This window comes from Polyodon spathula, chromosome 1 (assembly GCF_017654505.1).
Source record: "Polyodon spathula isolate WHYD16114869_AA chromosome 1, ASM1765450v1, whole genome shotgun sequence".
Taxonomy (NCBI): domain Eukaryota; kingdom Metazoa; phylum Chordata; class Actinopteri; order Acipenseriformes; family Polyodontidae; genus Polyodon; species Polyodon spathula.
In genome coordinates, this window is record NC_054534.1 from 40,948,592 (window position 1) to 40,969,341 (window position 20,750).

Consider the following 20,750-nt stretch of genomic DNA (forward strand, 5'->3'; position numbering starts at 1 on the left):
TTGTAGGGAAGATTTTTCGTGTTTACGCCAATGCTTATATATATATATTTATAGCACAATATATAATATATATATCTATATATATATATATATATATATATATATATATATATATATATATAATATATATATATATAATGTATATATATATATGTATGTGTATATATATATATATATATATATATATATATATATATATATATATATATATATATTCTAAATATTTAACATACGAGAAGATTGAAAAATGCAACTTTCTTACACAGACATTTGTAATGTAACAAGCAGATTCAAATAATGACAACAATCAAATAGTTTCAGACGCGTAAACCAAAACGTAACGCTTGGAATTACAATAATGGCAACGCTGTTATTAATAACAGCTTGTCTCTTTAAGAAGTGCACTCTCCCCACGTTACTTTGATTGACATTTGAGGATTGTCACTCTCCCACACACCGACCTTCTCATTCTTCTCTCGAATCTCTGCATTACCGACGTTTCCATTGGTCAGCGCTTTGTTGCTCACTGTAATCGACAAGTACAAATTTCTATCTGACAATTCTATTGGACAGATATTATATTTACGTCAGAACCCCACGTGCCTGCGCAATTTTGATTGGCTTCAGTTAGTGTTCAGGGGCAGTCCTAGGTCTGGTTAGTTCTGCGAGTGTGAAACCGCGTGTTAATGTAAGTAGTGGGATAGTGTAGGGTAGGGTGAAGCTGCGTTGTTATTCCTACTAAGATTTATTTTGCTTTTAAAAACCTATTCTGGAGATCAACATTGTTCTTTCTTGGATATAACTATTAAGTGATTTCGTTTGTTTTAATAATAATAACAATATTGGGGATTTATTTCCTTGTATTAACAAACATTTCAATTTAACTCGTATTGTGGCTAGGGCTGATTGCCACTTTTAAATCTCTGTTGCTGTTGACTTCTACAAAAGACATTTATGTGTGACTTTTTTTTTTTTTTTTTTTTTTAATCACCGAACTGCATATCCCTGCTGCGAACCGTCGGAGCCCTGAAATTTGTATCCAAAACAGAGTTTAAAGTGGACTGTTTATATTGCAGTCTAGCGCGTACTAGTTGGTATTTTTTTTATTTTTTTAAAATCATCAGTTTGATTACTGCCACTGGACAACCTTTAAAAGCAAGGACGGATCGACAATATCCAACTTCGTCGCAGGGCTGCAACGATTAAGAAACCCTTGTTTTGTTCTGCAAAGGATATCTTATTTGTGTGAGTGCTGGGAAGACTCGAGTCTGGGATTTTTTTTCCGGTCTCTCTTCTTTTCGCGATCCAGGATGGTTTTATCACACTTCTGAGTTTCCTGTGCGTACTTCTTAATTTCTCGTGAACCCGATTGAAATATAAACAACCGAGAACCGAGCTTCGCAGGAGTTACGTGGTCGAAGAGATATGTTTCCTCAAAGCAGACATCCCGTAAGTTTACAAGTTGCCACACAAAGGAAAATGGGGGAACTGCCCTGTGCCTCAAGGGTTCCTTCCCTAATTAACTATTGATTCGGTCTTTCTGATGTTCTCATACTATGTAGAACATTAGAAATGTAGTACCTTTTAAAATTACTTGTGTGTGAGACGTTGAGCGCTTTTGAGAGTTTTTCAGTTGTTTGTTTTTATTGAACAAGCAGCGCACAACTTGCTTTTTCGTAAAAGCAGCCTACACATGCGTTTTTTTTTTTTTTTTTTTTTTTTTTTTTTTTTTGTGCAGTCTTAAGTATGTAGCTGTATGTGTAAACATATCCAGGGATTTATGTAGTTCCGCTCATGTAACTTAAATCGTGTGTTTGTCTTTTTTTACTTCTGTTTTATTTCTACACACCTTTTGACAGACGCCGCATCAGCCTTCGGGACACCCCTTTAAATTTACTATCCCCGAGTCCTTGGATCGGATAAAAGAAGAATTTCAGTTTCTACAAGCTCAGTATCACAGGTGTGTGCAGTTATAATGTAGATATTCGTTGTCTACTATAGAAATACAAGAATAAACGACATTTTGTGAATTTGTGTTTGCATTCACGACATTTCGGTTGTTGTCTGCGGTAGGTACACTGTGGAAACCATAGGGCGGCGTTTGGAGCCAGATTAAATAAGCTTCTATAAAACCAATGTGGTGTGTTTTTTTTTGTTTTGTTTTCTACAAATAAATTGTGTTGGTTATAAAGCTGGATAGTTACTTAATCTATTAATGGTTGGTCAATGACAATACGTTTGCATCAGTAGTAGACAATTTACAAATGTTGCCAAGTTCGGAAAGAATGTAATTCAATGAGAAATTCTTTACACATCATACTCTTTGCGAAGGCCCCGTTGACCTAAAACGGTTTCCACAAATGCTCGAATAGGCACTATACATGCTCAGCAAAACTAAATACTTGCTGTAATTTGATTAGGTCGATCATATATATATATTATATATATTATATCTATATATATTATATATATTATATATATATATATATATATTGTGTTGTGTGTGTGTGTGTGTGTGTGTGTGTATATATATATATATATATATATATATATATATATATATATATATATATGGGTAGTGTGTGTGTATATATATATATATATATTATATATTATATATATATATATATATATATATATATATATATATATATATATGTATCTGCCTGCCTGCACTTGTTGATACAATAAAGAGTATTGTTTTCATATCACACACAGCAATGTTTTGTATTTTAAAGAGCTTGTCCTTTTTCTGTTAGTCTGAAGCTGGAATGTGAGAAGCTGTCCAGTGAGAAAACAGAAATGCAGAGGCACTATGTTATGGTAAGTTCTCTTTTTAAATAAAATGTATGTTTGCTGTATACTTTGAGAATGATTGATTGTTTTAGATTACAATTCCAACTAACAAATTTCAACATTATGTATTCACAGTACTATGAAATGTCTTACGGGCTCAACATTGAAATGCATAAACAGGTAAGTTTAACCAGGTCTAGCCAGAAGCTAAAAGAAAATTGGCCATGTGCATATTGTGGGAAAGTTGTGTGTGGATGTGTGCTGGCGTTAACCATTCAAAACTTTGCATCATTTATTTTCTTTGGTAGTTTCACTCTCTCTTATTTTCCTGTTGAGATAGTACTGGTTAATTTAAACATCATTACAAAAACACAGGGGGTGGGGTGTGTGTGGAGAGGCTGGAACAGTGCTGTCTCCAAGATGGCACTCCAAAGCATGGCTTCTTGCAAAGTCACAGTTGGATAATCTATGCAGTGTGTCTTTGTATGGTAGGAGTAAACTACAAAACAAAACAGTGAAAATAGTTCTCAGGTTGAAGTTCAGATTTCTGTACTTAATGTGAGCTTTGAATGGAGGTGAATAAGCAGTGGTGTGGGGATTGATTCATCATGATCTTGAATTGAGTAGTTATCTTGTGCCAAATAGACTCAATGACAGGGTGTAAGGGTTTTGTGGATATGCTGACATTTTACTTTTTCATCAAGATCCTGGCAATGATGAGTTTTAAAGAATTGATTTTCAAAATTATCTATATATATATATATATATATATATATATATATATATATATATATATATATATATATATATATATATAGATAATATATAAATATAATTTCTAATCTATTATTGAAGTGCCCAGATTCTAATCTACAATGCAATTTTTGCTTGATGCATTTGAGTCTCCTCTCTGAGAACTCTTGTTTCATTAAATTAAATAGCATGGCTGACTGGCTAAGGGCAAGGCAGAGAAATTGATTAGTGAAGGCTTCAGTTTTTATCTGTGCTCATAAACTTCTGTTAATCCAAATGTACTTTAAATTCCCAGTACCTTTCTTTTGCTTGCTACTGTACAGCCTCAACAATAGTAAAGCATTCAGTTGAAGTCAGAATTTTCGAAAATGTAACTTTCTTACTGTCTTGCTGCATTTGCTAGAGCTAAGATGGCAAAAAAATTTTTTGAAGATGGGATGTTACACCTGTAACAGCGTGAATGTGTCTTAGGTCAAGTGCTATTATTGTTTTTAGATGTAAGTAATTTAGTATTGACTGATTTTAAATAAAGTGAACTTAAAAACACTGTACAATCGTGATATATATATATCGTTTCTTTTACACCTATTTTATATCGTTTCTCAAGGGAAAATTATGAAGTGTTTTGAAAAACCTTTTAACACACAAACATCACCTTAAACTCTTACTGTCTGTGAACTAAAGTGTGAACCAAACTTTATATTAAGGCCTAATGTAACTTTAATTATTAAGCACACGCAGTTCTATTATCAAGTAATTAAAGCAAATACATTGTCTAGTTTTGTATGTTGCTCCTGTCTGCTAAGGACATAAATAGATTTGGGAATCTATTTACTTATAAACAGAAAATAAACTCTTTGTTCAGTTGTTTTAGAAATTTATTTTGTAAACAAACAAAGCCTCTGGCCTATGCAACCCTAGATATTTATCCATGTAGATTTGTATTATTATTAGTATTGTTATTATTAAGATGATGATGATATCTGAAATTGGTTTTACCTATCTGAAGAGATGCTTGTAAAAAGAACTTATAAAATATCTGTACTAGACTTGGCTTAGTAGTTATACTTAAAATGATGCACTGTCCTCCAACTCATTTTTGTGTTGTAAAATTAACAACTAATTAAATACTGTGTACTTAGAGGTTATTACTTTCTGATATTTCACATGTAAACATATATACTGCATTACATACTGGAGATTCATTACATCGCTTGTTTCATATATAACAAAGCAACTGCTGCTGTGGCCAGTAATTGGTGTCATTAAAACACAAGCAGTTTAATATTTTAAATTCTGAAGATGCTTTTCCCATTATCAATGATTGGTACTGAAAACAACACATAGATTAAAGATGAATGTGAAAGCAGTGAATCTCATCTTGTAATTACACATTTTTAGTCCGTACCTCCCCATTTTAAGTGATATGACAGTCTAAAGTGTGTTTAAAGGGGGAGAATATTGCAGCATTCTCTTAAATTGCTGTCAGCCCCAACCACACAAGCCACCACTGAGATATTTAATTGACTAGTAAGTATAGTTTAACAAACTCTATTTATTAAACTTAATAAATGAGTGAATAACCTTGTTTCATATACATGGTGGCAATACTTATGTCTGCAACTGTGTGTGTGTGTATATACAGTACTGTGCAAAAGTTTTAGGCAGATGTGAGAAAATGCTATAAAGTAAGAATGCTTTCAAAAATAGACATGTTAATAGTTTATATTTATCAATTAACTAAATGCAAAGTGAGTGAACAGAAGAAAAATCTAAATCAAATCCATATTTGGTGTGACCACCCTTTGCCTTCAAAACAGCATCAATTCTTCTAGGTACACTTGCACACAGTTTTTGAAGGAACTCTGCCGGTATGTTGGCCCAAACATCTTGGAGAACTAACCACAGTTCTTCTGTGGATTTAGGTAGCTTCAGTTGCTTCTCTCTCTTCATGTAATCCCAGACAGACTCGATGATGTTGAGATCAGGGCTCTGTGGGGGCCAAACCATTGCTACCAGGACTCCTTGTTCTTCTTTACGCTGAATATAGTTCTTAATGACTTTCGCTGTATGTTTGGGGTTGTTTTCATGCTGCAGAATAAATCTGGGGCCAATCAGATGCCTCCCTGATGATGATATTGCATGATGGATAAGTATCTGCCTGTACTTCTCAGCATTGAGGAGACCATTAATTCTGACCAAATCCCCAACCCCATTTGCAGAAATGCAGCCCCAAACTAGCAAGGAACCTCCACCATGCTTCACTGTTGCCTGCAGACACTCATTCGTGTGCCGCTCTCCAGCCCTTCAGTGAACAAACTGCCTTCTGCTACAACCAAATATTTCAAATTTTGACTCATCAGTCCAGAGCACCTGCTGCCATTTTTCTGCACCCCAGTTCCTGTGTTTTCGTGCATAGTTGAGTCATTGGCCTTGTTTCCACATCGGAGGTATGGCTTTTTGGCCACAAGTCTTCCATGAAGGCCACTTCTGACCAGACTTCTTCAGACAGGTAGATGGGTGGACCAGGATCCCACTGTTTTCTGCCAATTCTGAGCTGATGGCACTGCTGGACATCTTCCGATTGCGAAGGGAAGTAAGCATTATGTGTTTTTCATCTGCTGCAGTAAGTTTCCTTGGCCGACCACTGCGTCTACGGTCCTCAACGTTGACTCTTTCTTTGTGTTTTTTCAAAAGAGCTTGGACAGCACATCTGGAAACCCCTGTCTGCCTTGAAATTTCTGCCTGGGAGAGACCTTGCTGATGCAGTATAACTACCTTGTGTCTTGTTGCAGTGCTCAGTCTTTCCATGGTGTATGACTTTTGACAGTAAACTGTCTTCCGCAACCTCACCTTAATAGCTGAGTTTGGCTGTTTTTCACCCAGTTTTATTCCTCCTACACAGCTGTTTCTGTTTCAGTTAATGGCTGTGTTTCAACCTACATATTGAATTGATGATCATTAGCACCCGTTTGGTATAATTGTTTAATCATACACCTGACTATATGACTACAAAATCCCTGACTTTGTGCAAGTGTACCTAGAAGAATTGATGCTGTTTTGAAGGCAAAGGGTGGTCACACCAAATATGGATTTGATTTAGATTTTTCTTCTGTTCACTCACTTTGCATTTAGTTAATTGATAAATATAAACTATTAACATGTCTATTTTTGAAAGCATTCTTACTTTACAGCATTTTTTCACACCTGCCTAAAACTTTTGCACAGTACTGTATGTGTGTGTATGTATATATATATATATATATATATATATATATATATATAGATATATATTATATATCTATATAATTATATGATTATATATATATACCACATATATATAAAAATACACACACACACACACATACACATACAAATACAGTGCCTATAGAAAGTCTATACCCCCTTTGAAAATTTTCACCTTTTGTTGCCATAGCCTGGAATGAAAATGCATTAAAAATGTTTTTTTTTTTTTTCATTTATCTACACATCCTACCACACAACTTCCAAGTGAAAAAATATCACAGATCAGGGGATGGGTACAAAAAAAATAAAATAAAAAAAAATATCAAAGCCCTTGAGTATCCCTTGGAGCACGGTCAAGACGAATATTAAGAAGTGGAAGGTGTATGGCACCACGGGACCACTGCTATGATTAGGCCGCCCCTCAAACTGGATGACCGAGCACAAAGGAGACTGATCAGAGAGGCTACCAAGAGGCCAATGGCAACTTTGCAAGAGCTACAGGCTTTTATGGCCAAGACTGGTCAAAGTGTGCATGTGACAACAATATCCTAAGCACTCCACTAATCTGGCCAGTATGGTAGGGTGGCAAGAAGGAAGCCATTACTCAAGAAAGCCCACCTTGAATCCTATTTGAAGTATGCAAAAAAGCACTTGGGCGATTCTGTAGCCACGTGGCAAAATGTTTTGTGGTCTGATGAAACTAAAATGGAACTTTTTGGCTTAAATGCAAAGTGTTATGTTTGGCGCAAACCCAGCACACGCATCACCCAAAGAACACCATCCATACTGTGAAGCATGGTGGTGACAGCATCATGTTATGGGGATGTTTCTCAGGACACTTGTCAGGATAGAAGGGAAAATGAATGGAGCAAATTACAGAGAAGTCCTTGAGGAAAACCTGTTGCCCTCTGCAAGAAAGCTGAAACTTGGACGGAAGTTCACCTTTCAGCATGACTACAACCCAAAGCACACAGCCAAAGCTACACTGGAGTGGCTAAGGAACAAAAAGGTAAATGTCCTTGAGTGGCCCAGTCAGAGCCCGACCTAAATCCAATTGAAAGTTTGTGGCATGATTGAAGATTGCTGTCCATCAACGCTCCCAGAGGAACTTGTCAGAGCTTGAACAGCTTTGTAAAGAAGAATGCACATCTAGATTTGGCAATATTTGACTAAAGTTGGTAGAGACCTATCCCAACAGACTCACAGCTGTAATTGCTGCCAAAGGTGCTTCCACCAAGTATTAATTCAGTGGGGTGGAGATTGATCCAGTTATGTTTTTTCAGTTTTATATTTTTAATAAGGACATTTTTTCTCTAACTTTTTTCCCCCCTTAACAGTGTGGGAGTATGGTGCATAGATAAGGGATTCCCCCCCCCACCCCCCCACCCCAAGTTCAAGGGGGTATAGACTTTGTGAGAGAGAGATGTACTGTGTGATAGTTGCACCTTGACTTTTGCTAGTGTCCTCGTCTTCGCTCGGGATACATAAACTCCTGTAGTGAGTCAACTCACCACAAGGTAGTAGCCATCTCGACGACCTATATATATATTATATATAATATATATATATATATCATATATATATATATATATATATATTTAATATAAATTATGAGAGAGAGAAAACTTGACACTGAAAGACTGTAAAAGACAAGACTGTGCTGATGCTATACCTAGTTAAGTGTGAAAGGGAATCTTTTCACTCTTATGCACATTAGTTAACATGACAATGCGTATACAATAGTGATGTGAATGATATATTAATAGTGGCTGTGATGAAACTCCAGAAAGCCTTTTTAGAAGGCAAAACCTAATATACTTCACATTTAAAGGATGCCACAATGACCAATACTTTGCATTATCTGTAATTACATTTTTTATTGTAAACTGGAAGACTATTGTTGCGAATAGCTTTTGTATAATAAGGGATTTCCTGTAGGGAGATGATGAATGTATATTGTGATTTTTTTTTTAGCTCTTTGAACTGATTGTGCTCAATTGAAGAAAAAACATAACTTGACATGAATAACATGGTAGTACTTCAGCAATAGGATTTGGATAACATAAACATTCTTGCATTTTTGTGTAAATGTAGTCCAGGGGGAATGGTATACACAAGTTTGTTTTCTGTACAGATTAATTGCAATAGATCAAAGAAAACTGCTATATGTATAGTAATACATTTTAGCAGCTCTGCAACTTGCATAAATGCAGTCCTGCCTTTAAGGCGATGACAGACTGTTACGGATCCTGTGGAGGCGTACAGCATGAAGTAATCATAATTCATATTAAAACTGGTGACGTCTCAGCCCAAGGGTGTAGCCAGGCTCAGACTGATGCCTTTTCGCTGACTGATCACCAGTGGGTCCTAAGTGCTCATTATGTTGTAGAGAGGGCCTTTGCAGCTCTCATTACGTTTGACAGGAATTCTCTCTGGGGGGGGGGGGGGGGGGGGGGAACTGGGCATTGGCTAGGCTCCTGGCAGGCTGAAATTATTCTTTTTATGGCTTATAAGCAAATGCTAGCGTTCACTGTGAATGTCATTTTGACAATGTCTTTGTTACACTGTGCTGTGAAACTCCCCCACCCCTCCATGGCAATCTTTACTCCTGGGCTGACTCAGTGCTCACTCCGTGTGAAGGCCTCCTGTGGGTTTGCAGAGCTGTTTCTGAAAGCTTTTATTCAGGCATGCTGCTCATTCATGGTGGTATCATATTCAGAAAGTGTACTTTCCCATACAGATCCCCATCTAGAAGATGAAAGAGAGAATTCAGAACTATCTTGCTTTCAGTAATGTAGGTGCCTGCATTTTTTTTTTTTTTGTTGTTTTCTGGGTAGGGGGTTATGTCTTGTTTTTTGACTGACATCCTAACATCAGCCAAGCCTCAGGCTCTGTTAATTAAAATAGAGGTTTGACAGATTTTTGTCGTGCTATGTTTACAGTGGAGAAGAAAAAATAGCCTTTTTATAAATCTATTTAAATTCAAGAACATTGCAGTGTACGTCTTAGTAGTACTCAATGACCATAAAAAAGTTTTGTTTTAATATGCTAACCAGACCAGTAGATTCATTGATTTTTTTGACAGAGGTTTGGCTGCCGTTCAAGATTTCACATGGTGGTGGGTGCTAACATTTGGCGGCTATATCACAAAGGTTTTCGGGTCACTTTCTTTTTGTTTGTTTTGTTTTAAATGCATTATTATTATTCAGCTACTGTGTTAATTATGAAGAGATAGAAAGAAGCAAATACAATTCGGTGTTTCTCCGTAGATGTATTCAATACTTTTTTAAGCTGATAGAGTTGGTGCCAGAGGTGCTGATTTAATATTTTAAACTACATGGTAATGTCTGTGTTAAATGTCTAGTAGTAATATGCTTTTATCATTACCATATTTGTGTGTGCAAAATGTCATTAGTACTTTAAATACAAAGGTATTTGTATGACTATTAGTCATATTGCCAGCCTGTTCTAACTGTTCTAATGAGATAGGCATTCATTATTTTAGTAGCTGGAAAGTTAGTAGATTTTAACTGGAAAGTTCCATGAGATTCTCAGTGGCCATGAATAAATTGTGTGTGATTTTATAATATATTAAGGCTGCCTTATTTTTAGTATCTCAACCTTGTTTCTTCTTGTGGAATGTCTTGATGCCCAGAGGTACAGGTCATGTATTTAGTAAGGCCTAACAATTCTACAGCTCCAAGATGTTGTTTCTTGGTATTTAATTAATTAATGACCTTATTGGACTCCCCTATGTTTGTAGTACTTGTGCAAAGCTTATGAGACCATCAGACATTAATAGACTGAAGAGGTGCTGTCAGCGGGCATTACAGCAATGCCCTTTTATATTTATCAGCCGTGACTGCTGTCTGTGTTGCCTGGAATAATTCAGGAGATAACACTTCCTGTGTCTAAAGCCTGGGTTGTTTAGGTGTAAGATTAGCTTTTGGTCTGTGGCAAGCAGCCGAAGAAGAGTCTCTGTTGCTAAAACCCATTGATAGACCCTATGAACTGCTACACCTGAACGTTTGCATTTTGCCCTTTTCCGTGACAGCTCTGTAGACAGCCATTATTTTTCTGACCTGTCTGTTACACCATCATTTATTGATTGGCGCTCTAAGGCCACTGTAACAGTTTAGCCCACAACCTCTTCTTTCTGGATCCATACTGATTATTTTAGAGGTCAGCTGTGTATTACTTAGAGGATTTTCTCCTGTAGAGGATATTACATGATTTTCAAGAGGGCTTTTACCAACGATTAAATATATAATATGCAGTGGGTTTATACAGTACAATTAATTACTTCTAATAATTTTTTGGGAGGTTTACCAGCTGTAATGCAGTATTGATGCACTGTACTATAAGTTGGTTGTGGAACTATGAAACCTGTTACTTGTTGTGTTTTGATTTGTTTTTTGAATAACTATAATGTTGGTATCAGTCACATAGAAGAAGTTTGCATTGTGATTAAAGGGGGAGGCAGCAGATTAGAATGGGTTGGATAAATCTGGCTTGCTTTTGTGCATTATACAGATCAAAGGGCTGAAATCACAGGTTTTAGTAATATATGGTTTTGAAGGACAAGCAGATTCAAAGTTTGCACACTGATTAGTTATGGAATCTAATCCAAAAAAATTTGTAGCACATCATTCAACACTAATGCTTTTAGTTGCACACTTTGATCCAGCAGCATAGCCACTCTATTAGCTAAGTACTTTTATTGGGGTTACCAGTTGTGGAGTTTGGATAAGAAAACTAATAGTCTTTCTTTATGTTACCCACCACCACCCATACAAATTTCAGACGTGTTACTACTTTGTGTTAAGAGTAAGCACAATTAACTTAAATATGTGTCATATGTTTGTTTTGTTTTTATCTTATTCTTTGTTGGAGAGGAGTGGAGGGGAGGTGAGTGCACAAAGCACTTCTTTCTTGTAGCAAAGACATTGTGTCCCCACACCACCAACTCCATTTCGTAACAAATTCTTTACATTACAGGGCTCCATTACAATTAACCCCCAAAGGCAACAGTTTTTTGGGGGTGTTAGGCACCATTGGCACCTCTAACACAAAAATGCTGCCTCTCTATTTAAAGCATGTATCAAGCTGAAAAAAAAGTTTTCTTTGTGAACTCCAATAAACCAACATTTTGTGCCAGTCAGACTGTAGGGTGTCTAAAAAGTTTTGAGTCAACACCAACTTATTTTTTTTCTTTTGCAGCCTAAACTATCTGTCAAGAGTTTTAAGAATGGTTGATTTATTTGCGCAGCAGATTCCCTAGTTAAATGAAGAGCTGATAATATCTCTTCAGCCAAAAAACAGGCACGTTAATTTACGACATTACCATAATGAAAAAAGGTTTTGTAGCATAAGTTTTGTAGTAAAGCAGGCTCAGCTGTTGCAGGGAAAACTGTTTATTTCTCAGACTGACCATTTAAGAAATGTGAAAGCAGAACTCTTAGAAATACTTACGATTGTAATTAGGAAGTGTACTGTTGAGAAGAGAAAAAAATAAAACTAAACATTGCTTACTGTGGTGTATTTAATATTGTATTGTTTGTGATTTGCTTTGGGTTCAGCCTTTTATTTTGCTCTGTGAGCATTGTTTTTGTCAAGTCTTTTTATTTTGTTTATTTGTTTATTTAATAAAAGCACCACAGCACATTTATTCACCAGTCATCCACAGTATTTATAATTGTCTTTTGTCTGACGTCACCACCACAAGCTATCCGTGACACACATTACAACTGTACATAATTAAAAGTGCGGTCACCAATTCCATGCAAAACACTTTCAAATATAATCGTGCAGCATTTATTGCAGTCATCAACTGCATAGATTAACCATTCAGCAGAATGAGGCAACAAACAAGTGCATACAGACATTAAGTTACTGTTTTAGTATCACTTTAGTGTCTTAAGTTGTATTTTAGCAGTTGAATATGATAACTACCAACTTGCTCCTAAAGTGACACCCAGCAATTGGATTTGGCAGCCAATTCTTTTTGGTGTAGGAGCCAAAAGGTTTGTCTGAAGCCCTACATAATAAAGAAGTAGTTAATCTTATCTGTGGATCTGTGGACATATTCCATTTCTATCTCCTATAGGGTCCTTGGACCCTGGGCACCTGAGCTTACACAGAGTAATTGCAGGCACTGATATGGGAGATTTTGAGCTTCCTTTTATCATTGGGTACAATTGAATTGCTAAAGGGTGCTGTACATGACCTGAGATTATTTTTTCTTTCTCCTGACATGATGATACATGCAGAGGTTTTGTTGAGCAGCTTTAAGCCATTTGCATTAATACTTGCTATGTAATACAAATTACTTGCCTGAAGCTACACCAGTGTGAATGATGATGCAGTAAAAAACTGTATCTGTTTTTTTTATATGCAAAAGTGCCTTCTTTGCCATTCTCCCCTTCACAGTATATTACATATAATAAATTTAGTGGAAAATCTAATACAAACTAAGTCAACTTCACCTGGATCTTTGCTGTTGGTATGTAAAGCAAGTTATGTACCTTACTGCAGTGTATATGCTTGCTGTGGCTGGTAGATATGGTATTTATGAAGTTAAAGCAGAGTGCAAATTTAAATAGGGCTTACTAAAGGCAGGAGCCCTGGATTCTTAGCTGTCAAAGTTCACCCCCCTTTTGTATCCTATCGGTGCCTTTGGTAAACAGCCACTCCACTCTAGCTTTATCCGGCAGATGGCCAGTCAGTGTATTGACATGGCCAGACACAATAGAAAATGGCATTAGGGACAGCCATGGGGATTTGCAGTAAATATATTGCAGAGAACAAGTGAATTGCCAATACTGCTTGTTTAGCAGTTTGCAAGGGCAATGACAGTATGGATTTTTGAATTAGAAGGGAAGGTCTGTTTCTCTCTCTCTTGCTCTCCCCTGCAGAGTATTAGTGATGGATGTGAACAAATTGTCTTGAGAACCAAATGTAGCTTTTGTTTCTGTGTGACACATGAAAGCCCCTGTGGATTACTGAGAGCTGTTGATGGTGGTGGCGCATAGACAGACTTGTCGCTCCTTAGATGCTGTTAATGTAGCTTTAGCTCAACTGGGCAATCAATCCAAATGTTATTTCTCTGAGGGCCATAAAGCAGAGTCAGGATAATGAGAGGGCATTTGAAACCATGGCTCATGAGCTTCTCACAAAGGTTGTTTTATCCTTTAGTAATCTAATAGCATCCATTCTTTTTTTTTATGGCTGAGATATATATATATATATATATATATATATATATATATATATATATATATATATATATAAATATAATATATATATAAATATATATATATATATAAAAAAAAAACACATTTTTTTTATATAAGTATTTGTTTTTAAGGCTTTTATTTTTACATGGGTATCTACAGTCTTTGTCACCTTGACACTGATAGGAGATGGAATGTGTGATAAGAATGCTAAAGTAGATGTTGTGCTTGCAAGCATTTTGATTAAAACATTCCTTCGTCTATCTAATCTTTTAAAACAAAATATGTAAAAATTGAACAGTGCTTCTAATTACATTAATAACATTGTGGCTCCTGATGACATTTCACAATTCAAGTTGAAGGTATTACACACCCTTGTTTCTAACTGGCAAAGCTAATTTCTCTCTGGAAAAATGAACGTCACGTTCGTGCAGAGCTCGTTTGGGCACCAATGAATCTACTAGATGGGCAGATTAGCCTAGAACAGCGGTCCTCAAAGTAATTTGGGCACGGGCTTAAATTGGTCTTACTTGGCTGTTTGCGGGCACGCTAACTATTGCATAGGTTCTTATCTTACACACTGCCTTCTCATGAACACACACACACTATATATATATTATATATATAATCTATTATATATATCTATATATGATATAATATTGATATATATATATAAGCTATATATGGAAAATTATAGATAAGATATATATATATAAATATATATATATATATATATATATATATATATATATATATATATATATATTATATATATATATATATATATATATGCCTTGCAAAAGTATTCAGACCCCTGACCAATTCTCTCATATTACTGAATTACAAATGGTACATTGAAATTTTGTTCTGTTTGATATTTTATTTTTAAACACTGAAACTCAAAATCAATTATTGTAAGGTGACATTGGTTTTATGTTGGGAAATATTTTTAAGAAAAATAAAAAAGCTGAAATATCTTGCTTGCATAAGTGTTCAACCCCCACACATTAATATTTGGTAGAGCCACCTGTCGCTGCAATAACAGCTTTAAGTCTTTTGGGGTAAATATGTGCCAGTTTTGCATACAGTGAGTTATTTTGGCTCATTCTTCTTGGCAGATTTGCTCCAGGTTGTTCAGGTTGATTGGACGACGCTTGTGGACCGCAATTTTCAAATAGTGCCACAGAGTCTCAATGGGATTGAGATCAGGACTTTGACTGGGCCACTGTAGGACATTCACCTTTTTGTTCTTGAGCCATTCCAATGTTGCTTTGGCCTTGTGCTTGGGATCATTGTCCTGCTGAAAGGTGAATTTCCTCCCAAGCTTCAGTTTTTTAGTGGACTGAAGCAGATTCTCTTGCAGTATTTTCCTGTATTTTGCTCCATCCATTCTTCCTTCAATTATAACAAGATGCCCAGTCCCTGCTGATGAGAAGCATCCCCACAGCATGATGCTGCCACCACCATACTTCACTGTAGGGATGGTGTGTCTTGAGGCATGGGCAGTGTTAGGTTTGCACCACACATAGCGCTTTGAGTTTTGGCCAAAAAGCTCTATCTTGGTCTCATCTGACCACAAAACCTTTTCCCACATTGCAGCTGGGTCACTCTCATGCTTTCTGGCAAACTCCAGACGTGCTTTCAGATTGTACTTTTTGAGTAACTGCTTCTTTCTTGCCACCCTCCCATACAGGCCAGTGTTATGCAGAGCTCTTGATATGGTTGACTGGTGCACCATTACTCCCCCCAGCCACTGAACTCTGTAGCTCCTTCAAAGTGATTGTTGGCCTCTCTGTGGCTTCTCTCACAAGTCTCCTTCTTGTTTGAGCGCTGAGTTTTGAGGGACGGCCTTTTCTTGGCAGTGCCTGGGTGGTGTGATGCAGCTTCCACTTCCTGATTATTGATCCAACTGTGCTCACTGGGATATCCAAACACTTGGATATTATTTTGTACTCTTTCCCTAATCTATGCATTTGTATTACTTTATAACTTGTAATATAATGTCTAACTTCTGTAGAATGCTCTTTGGTCTTCATTTTCCTTCAGATTCACAGCCTTACCAATGATCCTTCAACAGTGGGGTTTTTATCCAGAAAATGTGACAGCAACTTTAATGGTTCACAGGTGGAGGCCAATGGTAAGGTAATTGTGTCCTCGTTAGGGCAATTTCTTTCATCGGTGCAAACTGGGAGCTTCCACAGCACAGGGGTTGAATACTTATGCAAGCAAGATATTTCAGTTTTTTATTTTTCTTAAAAATATTTCCCAACATAAAACCAATGTCACCTTACAATAACTGATTCTGAGTTTCAGTGTTTAAAAATAAAATATCGAACAGAATGAATTTTCAATGTACCATTTGTAATTCAGTAATATGAGAGAATTGGTCAGGGGTCTGAATACTTTTGCAAGGCACTGTATATATGTATATGTATATGTGTGTATATATATATATATATATATATATATATATATGTATATATATATATATATATATATATATATATATATATATATATATATATAGATAATACATCTATATATATAAATTATCTATTTATATATATCGGGTGGGGTTGTCTATACACACACACACACACACACACACACACACCAATCAAAAGTTTTAGAACACCTCCATTTTTCCATTTTTGTGAGAAATTTACGCAGTTTAATGTCTCAGTGTACTCTGAAATTAAAGCATAGAACAAATAAACAATTGGAGATAAAAAAGAAATCATGGAATCGTTTTGTTTAACAAAATGTAATCTAAATTTTTGACTCAAAGTAGCCACCTTTTGCAGCTATAACAGCAGAACACACTCATGGCATTCTTTCTACAATGGAAATCAAATATTGTTTGGAAAGTTCTTTCCAACACTGTTGCAGAAGTTCCCACAAATATGTTGCACTTGTAGGTTTCTTTGCTTTCACCCTTCTGTCTACTTCATCCCAAACCAGCTCGATGGGGTTTAAGTCTGGAGACTGTGCTGGCCATTCCATGGTTTGAAGCCTACCGTCTTGTTCTTTTCTTCTAAGGTAGTTCTGACATAGCCTGGAGGTATGTTTTGGGTCATTATCTTGCTGTAGGATGAACCCCTGACCAACTAGGCGTATACCAGAGGGTATTGCATGGCGCTGCAAAATGCTGTGGTAGCCGTTTTGGTTCAGGGTGCCACTCACTCTGTGCAAGTCGCCGACTCTGGATCCAGCAAAAGAGCCCCAGACCATCACGCTTCCTCCTCCATGTTTGACAGTTGGTGTCGCACACCGAGGAACCATCCTTTCGTCTACTCGACGACGTACAAAAACCCTGCGTGATGAACCGAAGATTTCATATTTTGCCATCTTAGCAATGGCTTTCTTACTGCCACACGACCTGTCAAACCTGTTGCTCGAAGACTTCTCTTCACAGTTGAAACTGAGACTTGCTTACTTCGACCAGTGTTAAGCTGTGCTTGAAGCTATTGTCCTGTGAGCCGCCTATCACGCAAGCTGTTGACTCTCAGAAACTTGTCTTCTGATTCTGTTGTGGCTTTGGGTCTGGCAGACCTCTTCCTGTCAGAGTTTCCTCCAGTTTCCAAGTGCCTTTTGATGGTCTAGGAAACTGTACTCACTGACACCTTGGCTTTCTTTGCAATTTCTCTAAAGGAAAGACCTACACTTTTAAAGGTTATAATGGTCTGTCTTCCTTTGTTAATTGCCTTTTTCTCGCCATTGATAGCAATATACTACTTCCTGCAGTACAATACTGTCCAAATAATGCTTAAGAGGGTGTAGTAACACAGTCTGTTCCAACACTGCTTTATACAGACAGAGGGTTTGTAAGTAATCAACAAAAGCTGAGACACCTGTAGGAATTGTTAGCATCAACTTTCAAGGCTTAATTTACTTCCATTGCTGCAGATCAGCTGTAAGTTGTTAACCCATTACTTGTTCCCTGAAAAAGGCCTTTTTGTATAACTCTGAAATGTATGTTATTTTTGTTTTTGGTAACCTAAACTTTTATTTTAACCTCTGGCAGTTTACTGCTTACCTTTGTACCAATACAGGTTATTCACTGCTTAAATTTCAATAAAAACTGGAAAAATGGTGGTGTTCTAAAACTTTTGACCAGTAGTGTGTATGTGTGTGTGGGTAGTCTTGGGTAGTAATTCTGCGTGCTTTAATTCTTTAAACAATTTACATAAAATACGCAATGCAATTTTTTTTTTAAATAGCATGTTTACACAGATAACCGAGAATAAATGAAAATTAAAAAGTGTAGGTAGTCTCCAGTACAATTATTCAGAGAAAGTGGATTCGTAACTAAATATACTTCGGTGTTTCCCTTGTCTGGTGAAATAAAAAAAATATAGAGATAGAAAATTAAATTCTAAATACTGAATAGAGATAGAAAATTAAATTCTACATACTGAAATGTAGTATTTTTCTCAATAACAGTTGTGAGATTCAGTGCTGACCCAGCATATTAACACCCCGCCTCTGCTCGCGAATGATTGGACAGCTGTCGCATCTTTCACTTTTCATTTGGCTACTCGCTCGCCTTCAATTTTCATGCAAATACCGTGAACGGCCTCTGCTTGCTTATCATTGGACAGTTGCGTAAAACTTGGCAGATATTTGGACTCTCCTATTGGTTTAACTTAGTTAGTACCTGCACTTGAAACAGACACAGTTTATGTCCCACTTAGCTAACAATGTAGCTATTCAGTTGGTTGATCGTATCGCAAAAGCCATTCAGGAAAAAAAAAAAAAAACGTCGCGTATGTAGAAGCACAGCATAAGCGAGCAGCGCTGTCAACAGACTGCTGTGGCGCTTTTGTTGGAAAATGTGTTTAAAGATGTCTTTATTTTCCAACACTACGATCCGCCAGAAATATGTTCACGCCCCATAACTTAAGAACAGGTGCCGCGGCAAGATGGCCAGGCTTTGCGGGCACAAATTTGCCCGCAGGCACAACTTTGAAGACCACTGGCCTAGAACAAGCTGAGAGTTTGCACAAACGTAACCTGAAGAGTAGACGTCCTACGTACATACTCGTAGCTTTTTATTTCAACTTATCGCAATGGTGCAGCGTTCAATTTGAAGTTTTTTTTTTTTTTTTTTTTTTTTTTCTCCAAAACTGAAACGGGCAGACAAGGTTATTACTAGAGGTTCACTGCTGATCGTTAGCCTATCAGCATGACATCGATGTAAGGAAAATAAACACAAATCGGCGATCGGCAGCACAGAATTGAATGTTTGGTCAGGCGCGCTTACTCTATGACGCAAAAGCATTGAGGCAATCATTTCCCCAGTGCTGTGTAACGTGCTATCAACCTGTAGTAAATGTGTCTCTCAAAAGAATGGTGTTTGGAATTTGTTTTTAAATATCTGAAGACAACAATAGGGTAGCTGAGTTGTGTGCAGAAGAACAGACTCTCACCACGTCCGAACAGCAAAACAAGTCCTCTTATTTTAGTTAGTGCAGACTGACGGGTCGTTGCAATTATTATTATTATTATTATTATTATTATTATTATTATTATTATTATTATTATTACACAATGTACTTCAAAATGGCCTCTTGTAATTTTTGTTTATCTTGTTTAGTCTGCATTGGTTGCGGGTGTATTCGGTGGCATTTTGAAGCAGATATTGATTACTGTGCTGTCTTTTGTTAAGTAACAAATTCAAGTTTGACTGAATTTTGTAACCGGAATGTTTTATAAGTGATCAACTTAAGTTGTGCTGTATTTAAGCAGTGTACACTTAAAATATGAATTTAACGAATATTGTTGTAGTTGACATTGCTACATTTCTTTTCTACTGTACAGTGTAGGTTGACGTTATAATACGCAATGTTTGACAGCAAGTGGTTGTAAAAGTTAATGTCACACAAACACACACACACATATGTCTACAGAAGTATTTTTATTAGTACACATGTAAAATGTTATTTCTGTGTGACTTGTCAAGCACTTAATGTAATACTACGTTATTCTTTGTATTCATTTTCTGAAGTAAATGCAACAAGTAAGCGATATCTGTTCATTTTTAACATGTATAATTATGATATCAACACTTGCTCGTCCTGTGAAAACTATATCTGCCTTTTCTTCTATGAGACTGATGGAAAGGCATGAGGTATCCAATGGGTGCAGATTATATAAGAAAAAAAACTACGACTGGCAGTTTTGTAGATGCGCTAAATGAACCATTTGTCAAATTGTGAATGTTTTGTGAGTCGAGGTTCCATACTTTGATTTTAGAAGAAAGCACAGACATAGCAACAGCCAAGCAGCTGCTGCTTTTCGCAAAATATCTGTTAGCAGTAAGTTTACATTTAACTTGTGCTCCCTGTCTTACATATTTATTAATTGTAAAAAAAATATATACGCTATTAAGAATTAACAAGATGGCTGCAGCAACTCTCTAGTAAATACAGAAATCTTAGGCACAGAGGGTTTGTTGTAATGTGGCTCCTGATATAATGGTTTTCCTTACCTGAGAAGTATTTTTACAGTATATACATTCTGATATTTCACTTAGGCCATACTATTAATGGGAGGGTGTGAAAACTGAAAAGGTTAGTAATAACTAATAAATAATAATGGCTAGCCAGTGTGCGGTTATGTGGTTTTATCATCATTCTACATTACAGCCTTTTTTTTCTTATTTGTGTGGTATAATTTATAAATCCAATTATGTAATAATAGATCCAATTTAAAATAGATTTC

The 20,750-nt window shown here is 36.3% G+C and overlaps 1 protein-coding gene across 3 annotated transcripts in view; it reads left to right on the forward strand.

Moving 5' to 3' along the window:
• Positions 1-704: 704 nt before the first annotated feature.
• Positions 705-20,750, forward strand: part of LOC121318782 (transducin-like enhancer protein 1) — a 62,302-nt gene continuing 42,256 nt past the window's right edge. For 2 of the 3 annotated variants that reach the window (XM_041255831.1, XM_041255840.1), the window contains exons 1-4: positions 705-1,449; positions 1,860-1,960; positions 2,760-2,823; positions 2,932-2,976. In XM_041255831.1, coding sequence (XP_041111765.1) covers positions 1,426-1,449; positions 1,860-1,960; positions 2,760-2,823; positions 2,932-2,976 — 234 coding nt within the window. In that variant the 5' untranslated portion in view covers positions 705-1,425. Of the gene's footprint in view, positions 1,450-1,859; positions 1,961-2,759; positions 2,824-2,931; positions 2,977-9,535; positions 9,590-20,750 lie in introns of those variants that run through there. The other variant, XM_041255848.1, reaches the window with a different exon arrangement.